General features: G+C 43.0%; 1 protein-coding gene across 4 annotated transcripts in view; it reads right to left on the minus strand.

Annotated features, from left to right (window-relative positions):
- The window catches only part of tnika (TRAF2 and NCK interacting kinase a), a gene marked incomplete at both ends in the record, with an annotated part of 59,259 nt that extends 39,054 nt beyond the window's left edge, over positions 1-20,205 (minus strand). For all 4 annotated transcript variants that reach the window (XM_079213900.1, XM_079213901.1, XM_079213898.1 and 1 more), the window contains 2 exons: positions 6,296-6,361; positions 20,149-20,205. In XM_079213900.1, coding sequence (XP_079070026.1) covers positions 6,296-6,361; positions 20,149-20,205 — 123 coding nt within the window. The remainder of the gene's footprint in view (positions 1-6,295; positions 6,362-20,148) is intronic.
- Between the last annotated feature and the right edge of the window lie 95 nt (positions 20,206-20,300).

The following is a 20,300-nucleotide window of genomic DNA, read 5'->3' on the forward strand; positions in this document are numbered from 1 at the left end:
TCCACTTATTGTACACACACACACACACACACACACACACACAAACCACATCAAAGCTCTGTAACCTGCAGACAGCTGGGACCTCCTGGCAGCATCACCATTAGCAGTAATGCTTCCACATAGTACGACATTCTTTATTCATTTACATTATCACGCCAAATGCTACTTTACTGATACAGCACGCGTAACTGAATGAGTAATGTACTGCCCCCGTGCAGGAAGTACCACAAAGGTGCTGCTGCCAGCGGGGAGACTCGACTGACTGCATTCTGGGGTGGAATGTTTATATATATATATATATATATAGGGGATATATATATATATATATATATATATATATATATTTATCTATATATTTATTTATATATATAAATATACTGTATAGGCCTGCATGACCTGGAGAAGGACGGTGCACCTTTTAGTAGTTAGTAGTTCAGTAATTTAGTAATTAGTAGTTTTCCATTGACTTTTTCCCCATTTTGGTGTCTCAAATAGTTGGGCATTTACTGCCTCAAGATATTAGTGAGCAAACACTTCCCTATTTACATATTTCCCCTGTTTACTATTTAATGGATACTCGCTTTCCTCTAGCTCTGCTTTCCCGTCTACTAATGCTTGAAGGAAACGGCTGACTTTTTCGCTGTTAAATGCTCCGCTATGTTCTCCAGTTTTCTGGTTTAGAGAGATATTTTTGCTGAAAATGAGACTCAATTGAGACTGCTCTATGATCAATGCCTTTCACATTAACTCGTCACATTACATGTAGTAATTTAAGCCATTGTTAATATACAACTATTTATTAGTGCACTTTAAATCACACAGTCAATCCTGTGTTTCTGGCAGCGCAGTGCAATTTTTTTGTAAACAAATATGATCATCATTCAGATTCATGACCCCATTAACAAGACTGCTACTATCTGAGTCAAATATCACACACTTAAAAGAGGATTGTAAGTTTTATGTCTCATCATTTCTTGAAGGAAAATGAATGTTAAAACTTGACGGTATGACAGTTGTCCAACTACTATACTACAGTATATTACTATGAGCCTGTTGCATATAAACCAAAGTGCATGTTCACTTAATAAAGAGAGGTGTTGATTCTGTATTGCCTTATAGTGACAGGCGTTTCTATTATTTCTTCCATCCCATTTATACTGCATCTTTTAAATTGCTCTTGAAGTCGAATAAATACTCATGAAGTAGGTGCAAGTTAAAACTGTAATTAAAACACACTGTGCAGAAGAAGAACTGATGCAGGAAATAACAAACAGTACAAAATGTAACGCCAACCCAATTTGTCAAGTTACAGTTTTAGTATGATCTGTGTACGGGTGCTTGTTTGATCTTCTAGCCTGCTGAGAAACACGAGCTGGAGGAGTCAGGGACTTCAAACAAAGAGGAATATATGATGTCATCCCATCCTTCTTTTGGAGTCTCTCATGCCACCCTTCCACACTTCATGCTGCTCCTCTGAGGTGTGTGTGTGTGTGTGTGTGTGTGTGTGTGTGTGTGTGTGTGTGTGTGTGTGTGTGTGTGTGTGTGTGTGTGTGTGTGTGTGTGCGCGCGTGTGTGTGTTTGTGTGTGTGTGTGTGTGTGTGTGTGTGTGTGTGTGTGTGTGTGTGTGTCTCTCTCTGCAGGCACATTGTGTAGCTGTGGCCGGGCAAGTAAAGAGAAAAATCTCCCACAGTCCTTTGCAGCGTGACTTCTAGCAGATAAGGAAGATAAAAAAACAACAACTTTGAAGTTTTATCCGCTTCTTAAGAGGTCATGGGGCGTGAGGGAGAGGGGGAAGGAGAGGAAGAGGAGGAGAGAGTGGGCCGAGGTGCAAAACGGGCATGCAAGGACAATGCAGATATAAAGCGATAAAGAGACATAGAGGGAGAGAGAGAGAGAGATACAGGCGTCAACGGTGAGCGAGATGAAGCATTCCTGTGAGCCATAATCCTAATCTACATCCCGCATGTTTGTTTACCATGATATCGGCTCTCAACTACATGCCTCCGTTTCGCACTCTCATGTGTTGCATCAATTTTAAAGCAACCGATGAGAGGCCTTTTTTTCCAGGAGCTGCACTCAAACACACACACGCCGCCCCTCACCGCTGACTTCATGACCCAAACATGCACAGCGACATGAGCTCATATCACTACATATGCTCCTTCCAACCATTGTTCACACACGTTGGTATATATACACAGACCATGCAGGAAATGGAAAGCACACAGCTGCTCTTTGTACACAGTGGCTGTCACAGTGGGTGAGCATATAAAAGCTCATACAGTGTGTGTGTGCGCGTGCGTGTGTGTGTGTGTGTGTGTGTCTCACAGTGACTGGTGAATATTTAAAGAGAGTGTGTGTTGAGCACTTTGCCTGAGGAAGAGCAAAGTGGGATGTGTTCTGTCATAAGAAAGAAAAAGATTGGCTGCCTCCTTTTCTCTCTCCGCTCTCCTGCTCCTTCGCTGCATGGCGACAGCAGAGTCACGGCGAGAAAGTGTGTGAAACAGCGCACACACATTCACACACAAACACATATACACAAACACGCGCGCACACACACACACACACACACACAATCAAACCCACACAAACACAGGAAATGTTATGTTGCTGCGAAAAGCCGAGGACACAAGTCGATGAGACGATGGGCTGAATGTGCCATGGTTCACATGCTTCCGGGAATGACGAGGAGCTGCGATTGATCAAATAGCCGATCAATAAGCCTGTCAACCAATAAGCCTGTTGCTCGATAAGTCGTTCCGTCAGTCGGTCAGGGAGAGTTTGGGCCAACGGCTGGCAAGGGAAGACCCCCCCCCCCCCTTCCATTCCTTAATTCGGGGAACTGTAATTCCCTTAAGCCCGATCAAATATTCACAAGCATCAGAAAGAAAAAAGAGAAGGGGGAGGCAGCACAGAAACAGAAGCATGATTAAATAAAAAATAAAAAAGAGCATGAGTAGGGGCTGGAGAGATGAGAGCGGAAGAGACGTGGGAAAATGAAAGGAAAGGAAATACAGATGAGGGCGATGGAAGGAGAGACGATGAGACAGAGAGTGACAACAGTTGTAGAGCGAGAGAAAGGGAGCTGAGGCAAGAGAGAGATGAGGGAGAGAGAGAACGTGTTTAATTATTCAGCATTACCCGTGTTCTCTATTTACGGCCCTTTTAGAGCGGCCAGTAGAAGCTATATATACACACATACTGTCGGCACAGGCTGCTCCCTTAAGTACAGATCAATAGGGGAAGTTTCAGCACCCTCCCCCACCCCCCCCCCCCCCCCCCCCCAAAAAAAACAGGGGGAAACGAGAAGAAAAACGTGATTACATATTGATAAGAGGGATGCACGGAGGCACGGGATGAAGCTGTGATGCGGATGATGAAGCAGAGAAGGAGAAACAGGGGAACTGAGATGAGAAAGTCAAACTCAAATTATGTTTTTTCTCCGCTTCGGCTCCTCGTCCATCACTGCTCTTCGCCAAACTATTTTTTGCTGACAGGGAAACTGCAACAACAACAAAAACAACAACCTGGAAACAACTTTTTCAGGACATTTTTTTAATTGAGATGATGATGTTGAGCTGTGTGTGAGAGGGGGAGGAGAGGGAAGTGGACAGAGAGAGGAAAGAGCACCGTGGAGCCGATCTGTATCATTTAACTAGATGGAGTAATGGAATTTGTTGATAAACCTGCTATCTCTCACTCCCAGACACAGAGAGATCCCCCCCACCCCCACCCCGACACCCTAACACCAATGTAAAACACTGCGCCGGCCATTATGTCACATGCACACAAAAGGATGCATGCATGGTAACACATGAGCCGACATACAGTATCTCTAGTTTCCTTACTCGTGTTACAAGTAAAAATCTACCGCAGCAGAATGCAGAGGATTGGTTTGAGAGTAAAATTTTTCCTGCAGGAAAGGAAGTATCTGATTTGAGAGATGGTTTTAAAATCCCATTACTGGTCTCGAAAAATGTCCACTGCACAAGGACATTTAGCTGTTTTTAGCTTTTACCTAAAGCATCATTATCATCCAACAGGCTTTTTAAAATTTAAAGAGGCCCAAAGGTAGCCGAAATGTGTCCATCCACGCAAATGAATAATTCATTTTCAATCAAATGAAAAACAGTAATGTTGCAGTTAGGATGATTAATTGATATATACCATTAATCTGAATACATTTCTGCAAAACTTTAACGAGGAACAGAATAAAAAATTGATTAGGGAGAGGGGTTGTGCAGAGATTGTCAATTTTCGAAACTACGGTGTGAAAGAAAATGTTAAAATGAGGAGTAAAAGCATGTTTACAGCCTATAACAGACTCTGATCTTTAAAGATCCAGCTGTGTTCGCCCCGCAGCACACGGACAAACGTTTATTGATCCAGATGGCGACACTATAGTCCAGAGCTATATACGGTATGGTATTTTTTATGTGTTATTTTTCTGATTTGACAAGTGTCTCAAAATGGTTCAGAGAGAAGAGGGGCAATTCCAGTTCACTAATACGCCGGACTGAAGGTCAATTTGTCACCTCAGTGACTCTGAGCCTCACCTGCTCACCAGAAGCTGATCCTCTTCAGTCAGCTGCACGAGGAATTTAAAATAAATGCCGTTTTTACTCGAGTGACTCTCCCCCTTATCTGTATGAATGAATCCAATCTTTCCCAATTTACATCTGTAGCTACTTCTGCAGCGGTACAAAAGCATTGTTGCATTTTTATTTGCCTTCATTTTGTATGAAGATTTACATTTCTACTTTGTATTATTTATTAACTGATGATCATTTTCTCAAATATATGTCGGTAGAATGTCTGAAAGTAACTTTAAAAAGCTCAAGGTGATATCTTGTTTTGTCTGAACAACCTAAAAGCCAAATATATATATTTGTTTTTCCCAAAAGGGAACATCTTGTTTTATTGATGTGTTGTAGCATTTTTCCCTATGCTTCATTTTCTGTCAACCGTCTCAGCTCTACTGTTTCCACCTATGATGTGCAATACATCTTTAATGAGCTTAGGCCAACAGGAAAATTTAACAGGCAATGTGTGAAATATCAATCAACTTTGGGCTCAAAAAGCCCTGAAAATTTACTGCACACATTCAAAACTTCTTAGACAAGGAAATGTCCATTTTTAGACTGAAACCAACAGCAGTAACGGAATCAACTTTTGTACAGACTCAGTTGAGTTACCAGTGTGGATCATCTGTATTGCAGGCCGGTGCTGTTGCACAGCCGCTCTGTGGCTCGGTAATGTATAGGAACAGACCGGCTGAATGTCAGCCAGTAAATGAGCCGTGACTTTTACCAAGACAGCAGAGTCAGCAATACATGGATACACATAACTCTCCTGTTCTCCATTCCTTTTGTGTGTGTTTTTCCACACACACACACACGTGTGTGAGGATGTCAAATTATTTTGAAAACGTGAAGAAGCATCTTTGACCTCTGCCTGACCTTCCATCTAGTCCAATCAGATAGAAGAACAACTCCTCTCCATCACCACCTGACCTTGACTCTCTGCTCCATTAGGCACACACTCTCTCTCACACACACACACACACACACACACACACACACACCCAAGATTCATGCACTCAAAGCGGCCTTTACGTGTTCACACATACGCATATTTGAACAAACACATGTTTATTCCAGCTCGGGGTGATTAAACAAAGTGCCGTATGCTGGTGCCACATCCTGCTGAGATGAAGCAGGAAAAGGAAACGAGGACCAGAGCGTTGTATAGAGGGAAGGGGAAGTTCAGACGGTGACATGGACCAAGAGATAATAGTTCAATGAGAGTGGGAAGTGGCTGAGTCCAGCTGACAGCAGAAAACCTCAAACCACAGTTATGTCACGACGTCAGACCCACTGAACACTTCCTGTGTCCCAGTGAAACACTTCCCCCCCTGAAATACCTAATCCAGATGCGTAATTAACCTTTCGCACAGGTATAGAAAGTCATGCAAATACAGCAACGGAGTAGATAGAGTAAGTGGATATAAAAGAACCAGAGAAATTCTCTTAAAAGCACTTTAATGTGCCCCAGTTTCTGCTTCTCCTCTCCGCATTTAAGTCTCTTTTACATCCGCTCCATTTCTTTCGAGCTCGTACTCTGCCTTCATCTCCTTGCTTTCCCTCAGTTTCCTTCAGTCACATTGCACGTTGCTGTTCTTAATTCCACACGGGCAACGTGGAGAATACGAACAAAAGCTGATAAGTAACGGGGGAGCGCGCTATCACAAAAGGCAGAATGTGTGTATCAAAGTCAGTTTACGTGTGTGTCTTACCTTGTACACCTGCCCATAGGTGCCATTTCCCACCAGCTCAACCAGCTCAAAGATGCCAGCAGGATCCTAGAATGAGAAAAGTAAAACACAGTAGGATCAGTGGGATGAATATGGAATAATAGAAGCATTTCAACATTCAACGAAAAAATTATAATTAATAAGCCAGATTGATGCATTTGTATCAGACATTCATGGTTCAGAGGATGAATCCTAATGATCCTCTGACTTCCCCTGTAGAGCCACCAGGAGGTTGACATCTTTTGGTAACACTTTATGATAACTGCACGCTATAAAGGATTAGTTAAGTATGAGTAAACACTTAATTCATCATTTATAAAACATTGTTCCACACTTCTCTAGGCCACTGCTGCTTCTAACACGACCAAATATTTGGTAGTTAGTTAACATTTGTTAACTAGCGCAAAACAGTAATGTACAGCTGAAGGCTGATGGGGAATGTCTAGAGAGAAACCTGATGATGAAAAGTTAAGGGATTCCCCAAAGTCATAACAGTTCATCCTCAGTGGGACACACATGTCCGTCCAAACTTTGGTTCTCAATCCTTCCTTCCAGTAGTTATCGAGACGTTTGTTACGAACCAACCAAAGAAATGGGTATCACTTTATAATAACTGCATGCTATGAAGCATTATATAATACATCATTTACAAATGGTGAATCCATAATTTATAAAGTGTGGAACAATGCTTTATAAATGATGAATTAAGTGTTTACTCATACTTAACTAATGCTTCATAGCGTGCAGTTAATATAAAGTGTTACCCATTTGTTTGGGTTAGAAACGGAACGTCTCGATAACTACTGGAAGAAAGGATTGAGAACCAAAGTGTGGACGGACATGCATGTCCCCCTTAGGATGAACGATTATGACTTAACTTTCCATCATCAGGTTTCTCTCTGGACATTCCCCATCAGCCTCAGTTGTACATTAGTTTTGCGCTAATTAGCAAATGCTAGCATGCTAACATGCTACACTTTGATAGTGAAGACTACCACTGTGAAGTACAGGCCCACTAGCATGGCTGTACAACCTCTGTAGTTTTAGACTTGTGTCCAGACGAGCTAATAACTTAAGCCCACAGTCGCTAGGTTGCCAGCACAGAACGCCACTGACAAGGAGCAACTTGAACAGAGCATAAAACCCACTGACCCCCTGATCGCGCACACACACACACACACACACACACACACACACACACACACACACACACACACACACACACACACACACACACTCCTCCCCCATCCTCAGTGCCGCGTGTTGCTACGGCATTCCAACAATAGCTGGTATTCACCCTGTCCTTCTCTCTCTCTCTCTCTCTCTCTCTCTCTCTCTCTCTCTCTCTCTCTCTCTCTCTCTCTCTCTCTCTCACATTCTCTCGCTCTCTGCTCCGCCAGCTTCTGTTCTCCAACCAGGCGAAGTCCATCTATGTCTCTCTCACTCTTTTTATCTGCACATGCTTTCTTTCTCTCCCCCATTCCTGACCGTGTCCAGGACAAGTCCTTCTTTTCAACGCTCCTCTCATTTCAGTGGAGCCCCCAGAAACACTGAGGCCCTTTTACCAGCTCCTCTTCTTCTTCATCCCGCTTGCTATTGAAACGTTTTGCAAAGTTTTGTATAGGTAACACACCACTTTTCATGTTGTGTGAACCGTCTTCAACTTTGTACCTCGTTCTTTCTGCCAGAAGTGCCCGTGGAGATGTCAGAGCTATAATGTTGGGCCCTCATTTTCAATAATTCAATAATTCAGCAATCCTACACTGTAAATTATATAATAACAAGTGGGGCTCTAACTCTATATATGAATAAACTGCTTATAATGTGGGTTACCTTGCACTTACAGCCAATTCTACTGGGTCGGGCTAAAAATACACCTATATACGAGGTCATTTCGGTAATTTTTCATCCTTTTTTCCCCCTTTTTCTGTTGTGAAAATGGCTCTCCAGTATCATCTAGGGAAGAGCCGTGTATAAAAATAAGACCTTCTACAGGGGGCAAAGCTAGAGGCTTATTTAGTTGCTGAGTCACAGAAATAAACTGCAGTATTGTGAAGATCCGCTCTGGGCCTCATGCAAAAGCTTTCAGAACAGACAATATTACACCATGCCCACTTTTCACAGACAATTCCCCTCTCAATAAAAGCATCTTTTTATTTCCTCTCTGAAGAGGCTCACATGCACTCTATTTCCATCCTCGCCTCTAACCTCGTCACTTTCTCCTGCGTCTTTCATTCACGACCTTTTTCTTTTGAGACTCTTTGTCGCTTTCTATTTCTCACCGTCTGCAAATTCTCTTTCATGCTATGTCTGTGAATTATCAGTTGAACTTTCAGCTAACTTTGCTGGCTGAAAACAGCAGATTTACGCGTGCTGCCACAACACATAGAGGAGGAAATTACAGGATTACGGCCGAATGAAGAAAGTTAACTTTACGACTGCATCTTGGGGTGCCGGCGCTACAGTATATCATTGTGTACATGCTCTTTCTTCTGTTCTCTCACCGTTTTTCCTCCCTCTCTTCCCTCCTTTTCTTCCCTTCTCTTGTCTCTTATGTGTTTGTTTCTGCGGCTCTCAGCAGACCTGTCAACCTGTCAATGCTTTCTGAAGACGGGGCCTTTTCTTGCTCTTTCCTTCCTTTTCCTGTCAGTTTTTCACCCCTATTTCTCTGTTGTGTGCAGAAGACACACACACACACACACACACACACACACACACACACACACACACACACACACACACACACACACACACTCACACACACTTTCCCCTGACATACAAACACACACAAAATCATTCTCTTACACTCCATCTCATGTACATCCTCCTGCTGTCTCGCTCTATCGCATCATAATCACACACACTCATAGACACAGACACACACACACACACACACACACTCTGTGCCAGAAGCGCACTCCTACACGAGGGCTAGTGTTCAAATGTTCTAACGCGTGAGTGGGCTCAAAAGAAGAGTGTGTGTCTATAACTAAACGCGTGTGTGTGTGGGTGTGTGTGTGTGTGTGTGCGCGTGTGTGTGTGTGTGTGTGTGTGTGTGTGTGTGCAAAAAAAAGAGAGCTGCGAGAGAGACTGCAAACCTCTTTCAACAGTTGCAGATAGCAGTATTTTGCAAGCACTGCAACTGTTTGCCTCGCTATCATGCCTTCAGCTTATGCAGGTACATTTCTTTCTCCCTTCACTTCCTTTTTCTGTCTCCAAGTGTGTGTGTGTGTGTGTGTGTCTGGCGGATGGGTGAATTAACTCTCAGAGCATGCATGCAAAGTTCTGACAGCAACTCCCAAGACAATACCAAGGATGCACAGAAACATTCACGCTCACATTTCTGTAATACGCACGGCAAACGCTGGAGGACAGTATGTTGGTAAATAGGCGCGCACTTGGAGTCTCACCTCCATGCTCAACATACAGAGTGAGTGCTGGAGAAACAAAGCGGTTTCTTGCTGCTCCAGTTCATACAAGTCCTGCGGCTCGCTGATAATCCAAAAAATATATATATACAGCACAATATAATTCATATTGTATAGGCCACTTGCAGAATCAGCTCTCAGCGTGTGCTAGAGCTGGGCGGTATGGCCAAAAATTCATATCACGGTATTTTGTAAGATATTTTGTATGATTCTCATGGTTTGAAATAAATTATGTGTGTGTGTGTGTGTGTGTGTGTGTGTGTGTGTGTGTGTGTGTGTGTGTGTGTGTGTGTGTGTGTGTGTCAGAGGTTCCCTGACTGAGCCGTTTTTGGCCCCTTCTCCTTATTTCCCTTTGTGTTCCTTGTTGAGTGTTTGCCAGTGTCACATGACTGCCACATGACCTCACTGGTGGTTAATGAATCACGGTGTGTGCGTGTCCAAAGCCCCTCTCACACATGCGCTGCATCCCCTGAACTTATCTCGACAATACCCGAAGGAGCCGCGTGTGTGAGAACGCAAACGTCTGAATCATTGGGACCGGACTTTAAATGGACTTTGCCCTGCCGGCTCCTTGGAACAAAGCAGGGCTGAATAATAACATCAAATGCAATATGGCTGACTGCGAGTATTATGTGTGTCATAATACCATTTTTAATTAAATATTGTTGTCCTCGCCTGTGCACCGTGTTCTACAGACGGAGGAAAACATCTGTGATGAGGTTGTAACATGTGGATGTCGCAAAGCCGGAAGAAAACAAACATCTCAACATTTCCAGCAGAGAAAGCGTTGACATGTGTGAAGGAGGGACTCCAGACAACGTCCGAACCAAGTTCTCCGTCAGGAGTTCATGAGAGAAAATGGCTTCAGTGCAGCTTCTGGATAATAGCATATTCAACAGAATAACACACAAAAGTGCTGACAGAAGTAAGAATGGGCTCCGACCATTTGAGAAGTGACGTAAAAACCCGCAGACGCACATCGGTTCTCCAAAATGTCAAGTTTTGAGAAGAGGTTTTTTTACTTAAAAACCTGCTGACTTGGCAGTTTTTCTTGCTTATGGCAGAATATTCCAAAGCCCACAAAAGGAGCGTGACTTTTTTTCAATCTCTATGCGACGACTTTAAAAAGAAAATCAGCGGTGATATGTTTATCATAAGCGTTTTTTAAAGAAAGGACACAAGTGGCCTGCCCTCAATCACCACTTATCTAGACATCAGAAGAAGAGAAAAGTTATCCTGCTTGCATCCAGTGATTCAGCATGACCTTCACTTGGCACGGCTATTCTCCATTTGTTCTTTACACACGGGACGAGAGCTTTTGTACATCCACAGATAAACACTCTGATCATTGTGCCTTTTTTTACTTACTCCTTTGCCATTTATTCTCGACAGGAAGTGGTTTTGTGCAAAAGCAGGATGCAGGAGGATTAACTCTTTGCACGTGAACATGGAGATGGATGCAGCACTGGCTCCACTCTTTTCTTTGAACGGGGGGATATTGGTCCATTAGAAATAATGGCTTTTAGAGTGCAGGGCTGCAGTTCTGGTGAAAGCCACTTTACAACATGCTTTCATTCTTTCATTCCTTCACCTTAATCCTCTCCACCGCATTCCTCACTTAACTTAACTCCTAATGAACCAAACACTCGAACCGATTCTAACCGTGACACTAAAACTAGAACGAATACCTCAAAAATAAAAGCAGAGGTCACCACGTGCACATGATGCATATCCTCACCACCCTGGACCACAACTGTTTTGCGTTAACGTTTGTTGGTCAACAACATAATTAGAAGCGTGACTCGTCTCCTAATCAAAACATACAACAACAGCTATAGTGGTTTCATAGTGGAGGAAAGCTCCTGCTGTAATCCTGCCTTTATGTCGTGGGTAAATCTGACCCATTTAAGCTTAGAGCAGTTGAAAAAAAATGTGTGTGACAATGACTACAAACCTCCTGCGTTAGAACACATGCAGGTCCCTCATGCCTTCATAAAAATTAAAATGTATTTAATTTACATCAGAGTGACTTGAACGTCTTTGAACTGACAACTAAAGAAATGACTTCCTGATGGAGGGAATCCATAATGATAATGTAAATTATCAATCTGCATTTGAGATTATCCTGTTTAAAATTCAAAACTCCTGAAATTCTAAAAACACTTCAAAGCTAATTAAACGAAATATCTCAGAAAACCAGATCAAGTATTTATTAACTATAATATACTACATTATTTCATACAGACTATTTAATTATTGAATTACCAGACTACATGCTATATTATGATATAATGTATATTGTTCTCGAGAAATGAAATTACCTATCTAGTGGATATTTTGGCCATATTGCCTGGCCCTACTGTCAAATTACATTTTTTATTAAAAAAATACAAATGCGACTGAATGCAAAATTAAAGTCGCAGCATGCGGTAGCTTATGCCCTGCAGATCAAAGGACGTTTTATTATCAGAAAATATGACATTTATTTACCACAGAGGCCTTGGCATGAGATGCATATCTGATATGATTTCATCAGTTTTAGACCAAACATTCACATCTGAATCCGTCACACAGACACACACATACCCTTTGAGAATATCAACATGTGATCTGGATTGGGAGGAAATAAAATGGAAAATGGAAAGAGACAATATGAATCTGCGTATTCTGTTTATTGTGCATTGCTGCAGCTAAAGAGCAGAATGTACTGAACTGTCCTCACAGTGGAGTTATGACAAATGTTTCCATTTATACTGTCGCGTTTATACTTCTGCACGCGCTGCCAGAAACACTCGATCAAATGTGTGATTTAAAGTGCACTAATAAATAGTTTTATATTAACAATGGCTCAAATTACTACATGTAATGTGACGAGCAAATGTGGAAGGGATTGCTCATGGAGCATTTTTAGCATATTTCACAACCTCTCAATTTAGGTGGATTGTCACTGTAGTCTCGATTGACCCGTTTTCCAGCAATTAGCTAATTTTCAGCAAAAAGATCTCAATAAACCAGAAAACTGGAGAACATAGCAGAGCATTTAGCAGCTCAAAAGTCAGCCGTTTCCTTCAAACATTAACGGATGGGAAAGCAGAGCTACTGCAGAATGTGTAAATAGGGAAGTGGTTGCTGTAAATATCTTGAGGTACGAAATGCTCAATATGTGAGACACCAAAATGGGGGAAAAAGTCGATGATTAATAATTATTCTTTTTAAAAGGTTCACCATCCTTCTCCAGGTCCTGCAGGTCTAAAGTATCTATTGTGGCATCACAAGGGGACAGGTTGTGGAGGAACGCTACATTCCAACTGAGCAGCGCCCACACCACAAAATGGCCGCCGTGGGTGACACTACATCTCCCAGACTGCCTCACCACGTACCTAGCTGCAGGTGCTTAAGGCCCCTAATTGAGGCAGGGCTGGGAGGCTTGAAAAAGGACAGGGGAGAGCACAAAGGGGGAAGGAGCTGGACGAGCAGGAGGACTGACACCTGCTTGGAGGAGAAAGGGCTCCCAGGACCCTGAAGAGGAGGACCCTATACCTTGGACTGTACAGTATTGAGTTTTGTTTTGTTGGATAACCCCTTTCTCCCCCGGGACGTTTTATATTTATTCATGGACTTTGTTTTTGATTTAAAAGGAACTGCTGGTGGAATGGATTAATAAACCTTTATTTAAATGTATACTGTCTGACTGTGCCTGTTTCCAGCTCTCTCTTGCATTGCCCCACCCTAGCCTGCCCTAGGGACAACCTGTCACATTACTATATATATATATATATATGTACTGTAAATAACGTGTATGTTTCTGCGCACTGGGCAGCCAACAGGTGAGAGCAGTTAGTGTCGATAGAAAGTGAATTACAGAGAAGTGAGCTGGATTGAATTAGAGACCCCTAAGAGGATGATAGGAATCATGCTGAGGCCGGGTCTGCCTCTCGTAAAACCACTTACACTTAACAACAGGGCTCCACCCCTGCTGGCTTCTACAAAGGGATGCTGTATTTCCCAGTGCGTCGCACCCAGACACGTCCAGCACATTAAGAGGAGTCAAGTCTTAATCACAGATTTACAGCCCGCCGCAGTTTGTGCCGCGATGCTAATGAACACATCCGTCTTTGCCAACTTGTCATCTCACACCTTTTCCTGTCATCCATCCCCCCTCCCTCATCATTTCTATCCATCCGTCTTGCCTTCCTACCGTGCGAGTCAGACACGACCGTGAGGAATTCAGCTCCCGCTATGGACTTGTTTACGTGCACATGATTCCTTCGAGCGCTTCATCTCAAGTGTGCGTGTAATACTTTGTGTGCTATAGGAGGAGGGGAGGAAGAGCTTGGGAGTGGGGTCTTGTGCATTTTCTCTCTACTTCCCATTCAGTTATGTCTCTCTCTTTGTTTCAGTGTTTGTGTGCCCAAGAGCAGCTGAGTGAGAGCCAGCTCTCCCCCAATCAATGAAGTCATTGAAAGCTTCTCTAAAGTCTTTTTCTTTGACTTTCATCGAGGTTATCTGCTCACAAACTGTTATTTATTTTACTGGAAACTCAACCTAAAGGAGACATCAAAACTTTTCTGGATTTGACATTGACTGAATAATTAATTACCTAAAAACAGCTGGTGATAGCAGGAACCATAAAGGACACTTCCATAAAAAATTTTTAGCGATTACTGATTCAATTCGGCAAAGTCTTTGCAGATTTGCAGGCTTGAATAAGTGTAGCAGAGAATTAAAGACTTGATGCTTCATCAGTGACTTGGGAGGGAGGGGACAGGAAGTAGGTCAACGAGAATCAGGCTGGCAGAGTGGGAGAGGGGGGTATTTCTCAGCGACAGACTGCTATACAGTATAGAGACGATTCATGAATAAGCTCTGTGTAAGCCCTGGGCACTGCTGTGGCCCCGTTACTATGGCGTCCATGGTGAAGGGCCCGAGGAATGTGGCCTTACTGGGCAACAGGGATGGAGAAGGAGGGGATCTGGAGAGGGGTCTTTGCTTTGGACTACTTTAGTCACTGGTCACATCTCCACCTTTTAGCGTGTCTTTTTAGCGTGTGTTTTAGAGTGTCTTCTTCTTCTTCTTCTCCTTCTCCTCCTCCTTCTTCTTCTTCTTCTTCTCCTCCTCCTTCTTCTTCTTCTTCTTCTTCTTCTTGCTGCAGTCGAATAGTTCTTTTTGGTTAGGAACCGTCCTAACTGAGTGAAATGACCCAGAAGTGCCTAAGTGGCCGCCATGATAAGTGCCGGTCGAACTCTCTAAACGCAAAGGAAAGGAGCTTCATGCTTCTTAACTTGTTGCGTTGCGTTTCTGAAAACTGCTGTAAAGTGATCAAACTGACGTATTTGATATTCTCTCTGGTGTTGAACTGCAGCTTCAGCCCTCATTCTTTTATTTTACAGAAGCTTTGATGAAAGGGTTAAACTGGACGAGCTCTTGAGTCTGGGTCATGTTTCTGATTATCATATTTTCAACTATTTTGATTGTTTTGACATTACAATAAAACACTATCAAGCCAACACGAGTTGTGTGGTGTTTCATAAACTGTTGTCTGCATATTTTTATGATCAGATTATAATCTGCATATAAACCGTAGCAACATAAAAGAAATATGAGACACACATATATGACACACATCGTTAGTGGGATTAGTATTTAAATCAGCATGTCTGAAACTGAACAAAGAGAGTTTAGTAGCTTTGTACAAAAAAAAATACCTTGGTTTCACTTTCATACTCCTCATTTCTATTCCAACCTCGTTAATAAAGTAAAACCATGAACTGACTTGTTTATGTTGTTAAAGTAATACTATGAACCGGGTTGTTTATGTCGTCTGCATGACGCAACACTAAAAATACACGGACAAAATATTTAAGATGCCCTTTATTGTGGTCTGAGATGGACTACAACATTGTAGTTTCAACGCTGCAGACAGACTGACGTCACTAACATCCGCCTGCCGTCGCATCATAACTACAAAGTGGAGTCGGATTCTCTAAACACTGCGGCTGTCTTTTCCTAACTTCTCATGAATTCTCCTTCCCATCTTTCCTTTTCCCCGTGACGTTTCCACAGAGGTCAAGGCAAAGTGGTTAGACGTTAGGAGGTGATTATTCTCTCTCTCTCTCGCTCTCGCGCTCTCACCTCACACCTGAGTCCCTGCGCAGTACATGTGTGTATTGCCCGTGCCTGTAGTTCCTGCTGGTTCGCCATCTGTTGCTCTCGTCAGCTGACTGGATGAACCCGTGATTCTGACGCCGCTGAGCCTAGTGTGTGTGTGTGTGTATCACTTTACATAAAAAACACTGCCTGTATAAAAGCCACAGAGTTTTATAACCTCTTGTGGCCTTGTGGTCGTCACTGTGAGTCATCCGTCTGTGTCGGACTCTAACTCTGGCCTTTCCCACTCGAGTGAAACATGCGGCGTCTACACAGGTGCCGGAGAGAGAGCGCGCGCGCATGAAGGGAAAAGTGCAGACAGCAAACATAAAAAAAGCTACTTCTCCCTCCACTTCCCACTCAGTTATGTCTCTCTCTCTCTTTGTTTTAGTGTGTGTGTGTGTGCAAGAGCAAGCTCGGCCCCCTGGACCTCCACCCATACGCCCCACCCCGTCCATACACACAAAAACACAATCCCCCATCCTTGCCACCAATGCCGGTATTATAATCCCCCCCTCCTCCCCCCCACCTCGTCAGAGCCAGCTGACCTACTTCCTGTCTAGCCAGTCCAGTGGTAGACTGTACACTCATTGGAGCGTGTGTGTGTGTGTGTGTGTGTGTGTGTGTGTGTGTGTATTTGTTGTTTCCACTATTTATGGTAAGCTAAGCTAACCGTCTCCTGGTTGTCGCTTCAAATGCAGTATAATAGAGCGCAAATGATCTCCTCATCTGACTTGCAAAAAAGCAAATCATTGTATTTCCCTAAATGTAACATGTGTCTTTATGTGTGTGTGTGTGTGTGTGTGTGTGTGTGTGTGTGTGTATTATTCTCCACAAGGTCAACGTAATGTGACGACGTGGGTATACGTTGAAAACCTGTGTCTGTGATGAGTGCTCATCCGTGTGTGTGTGTGTGTGTGTGTGTGTCCAAATACAGGGAAGATGGGAACAAGAGTAGAAACGATACCAACGAAGAGACAGAGAGACTTCAATAGAAGCTGTCCAGACATGTTGAGGGCATAATCGTGCTACCTCTAAAATTTCTGTGGAAACCCAGAACACCCTTAAGTCTCACGCTAATTTTCTTTGATGCGCTTCCCTTGAATTTGAGGATACGTGTTTGCAAAAGAGGGCCAAAACAATAGAGTAGTATACACACCTTCAAATGCATGACAGGTTTATTAAAAAATTGAATATGAGCACAGTGAGAGACATGCGTTTGACATCGCGCCTCTGAAAAGCATGCATGCATTGGCTGACTCCCAACCGCAGCTGACTGGCAAGAACATCAGCTAGGAGCTCTGCAGGAGAAACGCTCCAAGCTGCGACACAAAGTGAGATTATTAGGAAACGTGTTTATTCCTCGGTTCAGTTGATGTTTGCCGAATTCAAGAGCAGCTCCGTTTGGTTCAGAAAAGCTTTCCCAGTTGATATTAATGATGACGTGTAGTCCACTAAAGCAGCAGAGTTTGTAGAATCCAACAGTTTCTGAGGGGAGTTCGGTCCTCATCAGGCCACCTGATGCATGTCTGTTTTTTTTAAATAACATATATATATATATATATATATATATATATATATATATATATTTATAGTTTGAAGCTGTAATTTGAAGTCAAATGTTTTGTATTTATTGATATCGTATACTTTAAACAGTTAATATATTGTTTAATTTGAAGAAAACAATTTCACAAAAACCAGGTGACAAAATTGACAAAAGGGAAGAGCAGCATGTTGTGGCTGCAGCAAACATGGAGACGCAAACAGGGAGAAAGAGATCGAATGAAGGGTCTAAAAAAAGGACACGAAGGCACAATAAAGCAGACATGGAAACAGGTGACTGCAGGCAGACAACAACTGCATTATGTGTGTGTGTGTGTGTGTGTGTGTGTGTGTGTGTGTGTGTGTGTGTGTGTGTGTGTGTGTGTGTGTGTGTGTGTGTGTGTGTGTGTGTGTGTGTGTGTGTGTGTGTGTGTGTATTTGTTGTTTCCACTATTTATGGTAAGCTAAGCTAACCGTCTCCTGGTTGTCGCTTCAAATGCAGTATAATAGAGCGCAAATGATCTCCTCATCTGACTTGCAAAAAAGCAAATCATTGTATTTCCCTAAATGTAACATGTGTCTTTATGTGTGTGTGTGTGTGTGTGTGTGTGTGTGTGTGTGTGTGTGTGTATTATTCTCCACGAGGTCAACGTAATGTGACGACGTGGGTATACGTTGAAAACCTGTGTCTGTGATGAGTGCTCATCCGTGTGTGTGTGTGTGTGTGTGTGTGTGTGTGTGTGTGTGTGTGTGTGTGTGTGTGTGTGTGTGTGTGTGTCCAAATACAGGGAAGATGGGAACAAGAGTAGAAACGATACCAACGAAGAGACAGAGAGACTTCAATAGAAGCTGTCCAGACATGTTGAGGGCATAATCGTGCTACCTCTAAAATTTCTGTGGAAACCCAGAACACCCTTAAGTCTCACGCTAATTTTCTTTGATGCGCTTCCCTTGAATTTGAGGATACGTGTTTGCAAAAGAGGGCCAAAACAATAGAGTAGTATACACACCTTCAAATGCATGACAGGTTTATTAAAAAATTGAATATGAGCACAGTGAGAGACATGCGTTTGACATCGCGCCTCTGAAAAGCATGCATGCATTGGCTGACTCCCAACCGCAGCTGACTGGCAAGAACATCAGCTAGGAGCTCTGCAGGAGAAACGCTCCAAGCTGCGACACAAAGTGAGATTATTAGGAAACGTGTTTATTCCTCGGTTCAGTTGATGTTTGCCGAATTCAAGAGCAGCTCCGTTTGGTTCAGAAAAGCTTTCCCAGTTGATATTAATGATGACGTGTAGTCCACTAAAGCAGCAGAGTTTGTAGAATCCAACAGTTTCTGAGGGGAGTTCGGTCCTCATCAGGCCACCTGATGCATGTCTGTTTTTTTTAAATAACATATATATATATATATATATATATATTTATAGTTTGAAGCTGTAATTTGAAGTCAAATGTTTTGTATTTATTGATATCGTATACTTTAAACAGTTAATATATTGTTTAATTTGAAGAAAACAATTTCACAAAAACCAGGTGACAAAATTGACAAAAGGGAAGAGCAGCATGTTGTGGCTGCAGCAAACATGGAGACGCAAACAGGGAGAAAGAGATCGAATGAAGGGTCTAAAAAAAGGACACGAAGGCACAATAAAGCAGACATGGAAACAGGTGACTGCAGGCAGACAACAACTGCATTATGTGTGTGTGTGTGTGTGTGTGTGTGTGTGTGTGTGTGTGTGTGTGTGTGTGTTGGGGTTTTGTTTTTTTAAGAGCAGCAAACAGGTCTTCAGCTGGACCCCTTCTCTCATGTGCAGCATCACCTGCATGTGTGCAGCCAGGCAGATACAACAGGAAAATCACACTCAGAATAACACACCGCGTGCCCAACGTGCATGAACACAAGCGCAGGAGGCTGTTTGTGTGCGTGTCTGTCTGTGAGTGTGTCTGTCTGTGAGTGTGTCTTGTGTTGTGTTGTGTGGTTTGCAGCACACACCGGATGAACAAAAGAAAACTGGCTATTGCAGCATGCAAGGCTTCAGCTTTGATGGAGGGCAGAGACACTGACTACAGGTTGGTCTAACAGAGCACAAAGCTACAAAAACAGCAAGGAGGGACACTAGTGTACCATGAAGTAGAAGGTGGGGGCTTCTGGGTAAATACAGGTAATATAGGGGATGAAAACAATACAAGAGAATCAGCAGTGTGCTGGAATCAAGGCTGATGGGCCTATAATAGCCTGACACAACCCCCTCTATCCAGGTCAGCAGAATCTCAGCTCCAACCTCAACTCAGCATCTCTTTCACACACACACACACACACACACACACACACACACACACACACACACACACACACACACACACACACACACACACACACACACACACACACTCCTGTGACTGGGCTGAATGAAGATAAGGCTTCAGATACGCGAGGCAGCTGTCAAGTTAGTTAATGTCTATATATATATATATATATATATATATATATATATATATATATATATATATATATATATATATATGTAATTTCCTCTATAATTTGACACATCCGCCTCTTGCAGCCGGTTGCTATTCAGGGAACGCTGTCAGGTGCAAGAGAAGGAGAAAGGCGCGCGGCATTCATTCATATTCTCTCTCTCTCTCTCTCTCTCTCTCTCTCTCTCTCTCTCTCTCTCTCATATTTGAAAGATGTTAAATGTCACACCATCTTACCCTCAAAGCGGACAGGTCTATTTCGTCCAGACTCCGGGCTGGAGAGTCACTCGCCATGATGGAGGGCGCAACAATAACCCCCAAAAAAGAGCTGCTCTCAGTTGCCCGATATCCTGAAACGGCCTTTGCTGTCACGACTGTGTGGTCCCTCT

Source organism: Taurulus bubalis (genome assembly GCF_910589615.1).
Source record: "Taurulus bubalis genome assembly, chromosome: 1".
Lineage (NCBI taxonomy): Eukaryota > Metazoa > Chordata > Actinopteri > Perciformes > Cottidae > Taurulus > Taurulus bubalis.